We start from the raw sequence: 8,668 nt of genomic DNA on the forward strand, positions 1-8,668 counted from the left end.
TACTTTACTAGGTCGGTCTTTCCCTTCCCCACGCTGCCTGCTTCATTTGCCTATTCCTGTCGACATGGGGCCTTCAGTCTTAAATTTTCGGGCCTCACTTTCCTCCTGCACCTCTGTGCTTTACTCATCGCCTCTGGATGCCCATCGTCTCTTCCCACGCTCCGGCAGTGCCCTCGCACCTGATTTTAAATCCTGAAACCTCCCTCCTTTCCTGACGGTGTTCGACGCCACACCCCACTACATTCCCTACAACGCGCACCCCAACCATTGCATCGAGGCCCCTGCACGCCGTTAGACAGACGTTCCTGAGCAAAAGCGAGGTAGTTAAGGAGACATGATGCTCAAGTCCCCGGCCCGACATCGAGGGTTGGGCTTCCAGGAAAGCCGCCAGGATTGGGCGCACGAAGGGAATGGGAGAAGCCGCCAGCTACCCCCCTAGTTTTCCACGCGTGTCGCGTTCCCAAAGACCCCGCTCTGCGCCGCCAGGCAGGCCAAGACGAACAAGACGTAGGTGAGCCAGACGCAATTGAAGCAGAGGAAAGCCCCCATATTGCCACTCCCCACGCAGTGGCCCATCCAGGGACAGTGGTGGTCCATCCCTTCGATGCAGACGCCGCAGTCTTCGCAGTGTCGGGCGGTAGGGCCGGTGTAGAGGCGACAAATGCTGCAGTACTTCCGGCGGGGCAACGAGGGCGGGACGGAGCGCGTGATGAGGCCCGGATCGAGACAGGCGGTGCGTAGAAGGGTCAAAAGGGTGAGGCCCGTGTAGACACCGGCGACAAGGACGAAGAAGGGGCCGAGGGGGACGCAGACATGGGAAATGAAGAGGAAAGATGCGAGGCAGACGAGGAAGACTGTGAAGACCACGCCGGCCCAGTGTGGCCCGACTGTGTACAAACGCCCGCCAGGGGGCGGCGGGCAGGAGGAGGAAGGCAGGGAGGGCCCGAGGGAGGAGGAGGGCGGGGGAGGGGATAGGTAGATCAGGTAGTGGTGGCGGGCCGCTGGGACGCGTGGCATGTTGATCAGGTTGCAGAGGCACTCCTGGAGGGTGGAGGGAGAAGGGAAGAGATTCAGGGAAATGGTGACGCGGAAAAATAGCTTCTATAGCACTACTGCAAACAGGCCCAGATGGCTGCAGCCTGCTCGCACGCTTTCATGCATGGGGCATGCAGCATTGCAGAGGCACAAGTGCGTGGCAAGGCTGGGCAATCACATCACGCTTACTTACGAAGGGGTCGGGATGGTCCTCGTCATACAGCACAGGTAGGGGGCATTCCATGCCCCCTCTCGAGAAGCTCAAAATCTGCCCCACAATGTTTCGGGTGGATATAAGCAGGTCCAAAGGCCTTCTCCATGGGTTTGTTCTTGAGGAGGAGGCTGACCGCGAGGGTAAGGGGGAGTGCGTGGCCCCCAGGTGGCCGGCAGGCGCGGAGGAGGGCATGGACGTCGTCCCAAGGCTGATATAAGGCGCCGACGACAGCCATGGCGATGGGGTTCGTAAGGCTTCACACCCGCTCTCCATTTCCATCTACGAAAAGGCGCGAGATCGAAGAAAAGAGGGACCGTAGACACGGCAGAGATGGCATGAGTTTCCAAGCCAAAGTCCCCCCCTGTCCCGTCTCGGTCTCTTCACGGCAAAAGCACTTTAATGTATCCTCATGCCTTAAATCTTCCGATACACGATCTCCTCGTGCTTAATCACTCTCTACCGCCGCGCCTCTACTTCCCTTCCCCCCCTCCTTCTTTTATGGCCTACCGGAGTCCCTCGGAATGGTTTCCCGCAGCGGGTAGATTCCTGGATCCGCCTTCTCAAAGCATCGGCTGACAGCAAATTTTCTTCATCCTCTTCCACTACATGCTCGACGTCGCGTGAATGGTTCACATTCTTCGTTTCTCCTTCCTCGTCTTGCTCGGCAGCTTGCTCTTTAAGCGGCGACTCCGCTATGGGTGACAACATACGGAATGACGTATACGTGCCTTATCCACCTCTTCCTACACCTAAAATATTTAGTATGACATTATGACGGGGCGACATTTGTAAATGCTTGCAATGAACGCGTAAAGTGTACGATACGAGGATCAGGGGAGGTTTCCGGCCGCGCCGGCCTTGTGAATGTCCCCTTTCTCAGTCAGGAGTCCGAGAATTCCGGTGTCTGGCGTGCAAACAGAATGACAGGTCTGACAGTTGAATAAAAATTGGTGGCTTTCGCAACCAGCATGTGTGCAGGAGGCCGATAAATACGGCCCTTATGTCTTTTGGAGAGTCCTGCCGCCGGGGCGACAGAACCTTTCAAGATGGGAGGGTCGTGATGTCATCCTCAACACAAGTCGCCGTGTAGACACGACCACTGCGATGCGACACCACGCCTGGGTGCATGGGAAAGGATGCGCACCTCTTCGTGGTGTCATCCATGCATTTTCGGGTCGGACGGAAGGAAACAGGTGGATTTGGGCATGGTGGTTTGGCCGGAAAGGCTTGAGGGAGGAGGAGGGAGGGAGGGCAGCTCGCTCCCTCTTCACGGAGGTTAACGGCGCGAGTACCACGGAGTCGACCGCCGGAGCCGTATTAGGCCACACCTTGTGTGCATGCATGTTTCAGTCGTGCCCTTACATCGCAGGGTTTTCCCCGGGGACGGGCTGGCAGTAGTGCAGGTGCATGATCCCTTGATTTCTTTGAGTCTCGTTTATAGCAGACCCCCTGACCTATCCTTGTCTCTTATGAGATAGTCAGGCCCTCCATTTGACGCTTTTCATTTCCCCTTCGCCCTAGCACCTCTGTTAGAACGTCTCAATTGTAAGGAAGAGATGTATTGATGGTGCAAGCGGTCGATATAGGTGTTTGATGTGACTAAGAATGCGGCAGTGAAAATAGGGATGTGATGAGGATGATAAGGTTAAGCGCGACGTCCGCAAGAAATTGTGTTTCTGGCCGGTTGGGGTGCCTGCGCCTCAATGCAGTGGCTCGATACCTAGCTGAGTATTAATAACGAATACTGCATGGTAGCGTGCAGTCATGAAAAATGTCCCTTCAATGATTGCGGGTCTTCCACAGCACCCCCAATCTTTTCAGGTTCCTCTCTCATTCATCCCCTTTCTCGTCCTGGTTTCCGAAAAATAGGTGTAAAGGACAAGAAGCAGCAGAACAGGGCAAGAACCTTGAAGTTAAAATCAGTAAGGAGCAGCGTACGCATCGAGGGATCGAGAAAGGGTACCAGATGCCGATGGTCTCGCGGTGTTGAAGCGCGATACGGCATTCCAGTGTAGGAAAGCGGCCAAGATAACGCTGACAGCGGTACAGGAGCTGCACCTCGCAGTAAAACCAGAATTCCCGTCCAGAAAGAAATCGCTGTGGAAGTAGCAAACAGTTTCGGGCCCTTTATCCCTTCTACCTACGGCGCAGCACCTGCTCACTTCCTAATCGCGACCCGAAACGTCTCCAGTGCCATGCCCAGAGCACGGCAATTCTCCCGCGTTCAGTTCCATGTAGAAGCCCCCCTCGGGCACGGGCAAGCCATCTTCGTGACCGGAAGCGGGCCTGCCCTGGGCGACAATGATGCGCTGAGCGGCGTGGCGCTGTATACCACCCCTGCGGAGTACCCGCGGTGGAGCTCGGACTGGGGTAGGGCTTGGGATGGAATAGAAAAGAAGGGGGCGAGCTCTTGGGAGGTGTGTCTGTGCGTGTTGACTTCTTGCCGGCAGGCTCTGATCGTTTGAGCTCCATTTCCCTCCCCTCCTTACCGCCTTTCCCCCCTCCATGGGTCTCCAGTGTCGGTGCCCAACGACACGGACTTGACCTACAAGTACGCCATCTTCGAAGGGGAGGTATTCTCCCACTGGGAGCCTGCCGGCACTGGCAAAGACGGCACGCGCACCATGCACATCACCAAGGACCAGGTCATTACCGATGTGCTCGGGGTGCTCCCCTCCCCCCGCGCCTCTCCACCCCTCCCTCCTGTACCCCTGCCCCGGAGCGCCGCTGCCTTAGCCGCCGCCGCCGCCACGGTAGAGAGAAAAGAGAAAGGGGTGCAATGGGAAGAAGGGACGGCGAAACAGGTGGAGGAAGACCTGCGTCGGTTTGATTTCGCGGAGGAAACGCTGGAGGGGGAGGTTGGGGGGGAAGGGGGTGAGCCGCCATCGAAGGTTGTGATCAACCGGGAGGACGCCGAGGCGACGGCCTCTTCTTTGGGAGATGCGCCCATCGACGTGAAGAGCTTCACGCCGCACACGTCCATGAAGAGCGTGTCGCTGCGCTTGGGGAGGGAGGATTCGTTGAAAGGAGGGGGAAGGAAAGGGTCGAGGGACGGTACGGCGTCGCAGGCGGGAGGTGGGGGCGGCGGCGCGGCCGTCGCTTACAAGAGAGGAAGGGGAGGGAGTGCGAGTGCGGCGCAGGCCTTCTTGGACCCCGACGAGGTGTCTATCTCTCCCTCGGATGGGGTGGTGGTGGTGAGCTACTTCCTTCCGCTGATTGTGTCGCGGGCGCCGTCCTTGCCCGAGGGGGAAACGGAAACAGCGTCGAGAATAAAGAAGCGGTCCGGAGACGCCGGGTTGCCCGGTGTTCGGGTGGACGAGGGCGGGGAAGAGGAAGAGGAGGAGGAGGGGGCCAGGGACTGGATCATCGCGTGGGACACCGAAAACTTGCTCTCGCTGCGAACCAGGCTCCGGGTCACGTGGGTGGGGACTGTCCGTCTGCCCGCCGAGATCGGGGGGAAACTGAACCGTGAGGAACAAGAAAGCTTAGCCCGTGCCCTCCGCAAGTTCGACTGCGTCCCCGTCTTTATCGACCCGGAGATCCACGACAAGTTCTACAACACCTTCTGCAAGGGTACGCTTTGGCCGGTCTTCCACCACATTTTGGACGTGTACGGCTCGCGCCCCACGCGTTTCTGGGACCAGAAAACCCAGGACTCGGTGTGGCACTCCTACTCCCACGTGAACATGCGGTTCCGGGACAAGGTGGTGGAGGTTTACAACGAGGGAGACCTGATCTGGATCCATGGATTCCACCTGCTGGTCCTCCCCTCCTTCATTACCAAGTCCCTGCCCACCGCCAAGACGGGCCTCTTCTTGCACACGCCTTTTCCCTCCTCCGAGATCTTCCGGACGCTCTCTGTCCGCGAAGACTTGTTGCGCGGGATGTTGAACGCCGATCACATCGGGTTCCACCTGTACGAGTACGCCCGGCACTTCGTCACCTGCGTCCGGCGCATATTGGGTGTGACGTACGATATGGAAGGGGGGCAAATGGCTGTGCATTACAACGGGCGGACCGTGGCGATCTCCTCCATCCACGTGGGGGTGGACAGCGCGGCCATCCGGCACTTGATGCTCGCAGAGCCAGAGATGCAGCTGGAGGTGGACAAGCTTAGACAGCAGTTCGCTGGAAGGAAGGTGATTTTGGGCATCGACCGGCTGGAGCGGATTCGTGGCATTCCCCTAAAGCTCCTGGCTTTTGAGAGGTTTCTGGCTACGCACCCAGAATGGAAGGGCAAGGTGGTGCTCTTCCAAGTGGGAATAACGGCCAGCGAACGTGGAGAGGACTACCCCCGGACCAAGCGGGAGGTGCGGCAAATGGTGACGTCCATCAATGCGGCCCATGCCGACCTGCCCGCCCCGCCCGTGGTCTTCATCGAGCGAAACGAGCGGCAGATGCGGCTTCAGGACCGGATGCCTCTCTTGGCCATGGCGGACGTATTCATCGTCACGAGCCCCCGGGACGGATTGAACCGAATGCCCCTCGAGTTTGTGGCGGCGCAGGCGGTAGTGGTGGGAGGGAAGGAGGGGGGTTCTGCGAGCAGCAGTCGCCGCTCGAGCCAAGTGGACTTGACCGCAGAGGGGGCGGCCAAAGGGACAGTAGAATGCCCGCCGCCAACAGAGGAGGATACACCCCTCCCGGGGGTCTTGATCCTGAGCGAGTTCGTGTCGTGCACGCGCGTCCTGCTGGGGGCCATGTTCGTGAACCCGTGGCAGATCGAGGGGACCGGCGAGCTGATGGCGCGGGCCTTGGGCATGTCGGCGGAGGAGCGACTGGCCCGGCACGCCCGGGACTGGCGCTTTGTCAACTCTCAAACCGTCTTGCAGTGGGCGTACCAGATCCTGATGGACGTGAAACGCGTGAAAAAGGACGTGGACCGGTCTTTTTACTCGGGCGTGGGCCTCGGCTTGCACTACCGGGTATTGGGGATGGACAAGGGCTTTCACCCCCTCCGCGTTGAGGACGTGGCACGCGCGTACCGGCAGAGCACGCACCGTGTCATCATGCTAGACTACGGGGGCACGCTCGTGAGTGGGAGCGAGAAGAAGGAGAACGTTCAGTACTACGCGGTCAGCAACAAGCTGGCCCATCGTAAGGTGCGTAGGCCCCTTCGCTTGCTCTTTTCCCCCCTCACGTGCCCCCCCCCTTGTCGTTGTGCTGTTCTCGCCACGATTGTGCGTGACCATGCCTTGTCCCCTTTTCTATCTCAGGGTCCAAGCAAGCACCTTCTTTCCATCTTGCGCGATCTCTGCAACGATTTCAAGAACGCCTGCTTTGTGGTCACGGGCATGGAGCGACAAGCTTTGGAGCAAGGCTTCGGAGAGGTGGAGAATCTAGGTAGGTGGGATCTTACCGCGCTCTCTTCTTCTTCCCTTCCCTTGACTAGACCCGGGTCTACCACCGGGGGGTCGTTGCTTTCGTGATTGCATTCCGTCAACCACCCCCTCCCTTCCTCCTGCCTTTCCCCCTCCTTTCCGCTTGTCCAGGTCTGGGCGCGGAACACGGTTTCTTCTACAAAATGCCCCACGCCCACCACCCCCCCAACCACTCCCCCACCGTGGGAGGGGGTTGGGAAATGATGCTGCCCTCCTTTGACTCCTCTTGGATGGAGCTGACCCAAGCTATCATGGACGTGTACGTGAAGAGGACCCACGGCACCTACATCGAACAGAAAGGGAGCGCTCTGCTCTGGCAGTACAGGGACGCGGATCCCGAGTTCGGGCACATGCAGAGCAAGGAGTTGGAGGATCACTTGAGCGGCGTCTTGCGGGGGGCGGGCGTGGAAATCTTGCGCGGGGAAAACAAGGCTTTGCAAGGAGGGTACCTGGAAGTGCGGCCGGAGGGGGTGCACAAGGGCAGTTTCTTGGAAAAAGTCCTGGGGGAGATGGCTGAGCACGGCAAAGTGGTGGATTTCCTTTTGGTGGTGGGAGACGATGCTAGCGATGAGAGTATGTTCACCGCCGCCGCAGACTACGCCGCCAATTTCCCCCCTAACGCGGTCGCGGCCTTCAGCTGTACCGTCGGGAAGAAACCTAGCCAGGCCCGTTCCTTTTTGAATGACGTGGACGAAGTGCACGATCTGCTAGGCTCGATCGCCCGGTGCTCGCGGATCACACGGCCCACCAGCCGGGGCTTCATGTCTAGCGTCGACCTACGGCAGCTTGTGAGCGGTTGTGAGTCGAGCGCGGACGCAGAAGAGGAGCCAGGGCGGCCTGTGTTGACCAAGAGTTTGACGACCAGCTCCGTGGGTGTGGCGAGCATGAAGAAGAATTTCTCGCTCGGGGACCTGGCTGGCGGCCGCCGAGCGCGAGAAGGGAGGGACCTTACAGGGGAGCAGCCTGCGCCGGAGTTGCTGCAGAGCCCGTCGGCGTCGGCGATGACGTGGGCCACCTACATAGAGACGATCAAGGAGGGCAATGAGGATGACGGTGTCTTCTTCTGAGGGGTGCGAAAGGCACCGGAGATGAACAGAGGAGGACTCGGCAGTAAGCATGCGAGGGGGTATCTACGGGATAAAGGGGAGGTGTGGAGGGCGCGAAATGCGCGACAGAGGGGGTGGCCGTCCTTCTGAAGTCGGCTTATATCTCTGCTGTGGGGCAGTAATGCTCAGAGCTTAGACTCTAGGAGACCGTTTTGGGCGGTTGATCCCAGTAGCATGTGGTGAGACTGCGCCGACAAGGAGGGAAAGAGCGGCGTAGGAGGCACAATCGGAAAGATTGTGGAGAGGAGGAAAGTAAATTATGCAGCCTTCAAATTAAGGAAGCTGCCGTATCTCATCAACACCTCGGATCGAACCAAGGCGCGTGCTTCATGATGCTGACTCAGTGTGGCCTTAAATGTGGGAGTCTGCTGGAGGAAGAGGAAGGCAAGGGGGGCGAGCTGGGAGAGGGGTGGTTCACGTCAAAACTTGGGTGGGATGTTTCTTTGGGCACGTCGCAGTCGTTGGTGAGACAAATGCGATAGCTTGTCATGTATATTCGCTGCTTTAGAATAAGCAGGCGGGGGGTTGGGTGTCTTTGATTTGCATTGACTCGGATGGGCCTTTTACTGGAATAAAGAAGGGATTGAAAAAGGATGCCAAAAAAGAGACGGGAAGGAGACGGCGAGCCAGAAATTGAATGATTCGGGAAGGCGGGAGTAAGAAAAGAAAGAAGGATCCGGTCAAAACATGTAAACCGAAGAAGAGATAAAGCGTGGAGTCCCTGTAACCCTAACAGGCGGACTACTTATTTTTGGAGAGAAGACATTGCGCTCTCTCCCACGGCTCGGCTCTGAGAGCTATCTCTTCCCTCCCCTTAAATTTAGCTGAGATTTACCATATCCTCTGCCATCTGACTCCTTTACAATGGGTGCCTTCCTTGTATCTCTCCATCGAGGACCTGCCCCTCTCCGCCTCTCAAATCGTCATCCTTGCCC

General features: G+C 58.4%; 2 protein-coding genes across 2 annotated transcripts; one reads left to right on the top strand and one right to left on the bottom strand.

The window, feature by feature from the left end:
* Positions 1-435: 435 nt before the first annotated feature.
* NGA_0126602 (dhhc zinc finger domain-containing protein) lies at positions 436-2,000 on the bottom strand (the record flags this gene model as incomplete). The annotated part of the gene is made up of 3 exons (XM_005853857.1): positions 1,757-2,000; positions 1,225-1,528; positions 436-1,001 (listed from the first exon to the last, which is right to left on the bottom strand). The coding sequence occupies exons 1-3, from the start codon at positions 1,955-1,957 to the stop codon at positions 436-438; spliced, it is 1,071 nt and encodes a 356-aa protein (XP_005853919.1). The 5' UTR covers positions 1,958-2,000.
* Positions 2,001-3,110: 1,110 nt separating this feature from the next.
* Positions 3,111-7,694, top strand: OTSA (alpha,alpha-trehalose-phosphate synthase (UDP-forming); the record flags this gene model as incomplete). The annotated part of the gene is made up of 4 exons (XM_005853858.1): positions 3,111-3,619; positions 3,767-6,348; positions 6,463-6,589; positions 6,739-7,694. The coding sequence occupies exons 1-4, from the start codon at positions 3,445-3,447 to the stop codon at positions 7,692-7,694; spliced, it is 3,840 nt and encodes a 1,279-aa protein (XP_005853920.1). The 5' UTR covers positions 3,111-3,444.
* Between the last annotated feature and the right edge of the window lie 974 nt (positions 7,695-8,668).

This window comes from Nannochloropsis gaditana (genome assembly GCF_000240725.1).
Source record: "Nannochloropsis gaditana CCMP526 unplaced genomic scaffold scaffold704, whole genome shotgun sequence".
Classification (NCBI taxonomy): Eukaryota; class Eustigmatophyceae; order Eustigmatales; family Monodopsidaceae; genus Microchloropsis; species Microchloropsis gaditana.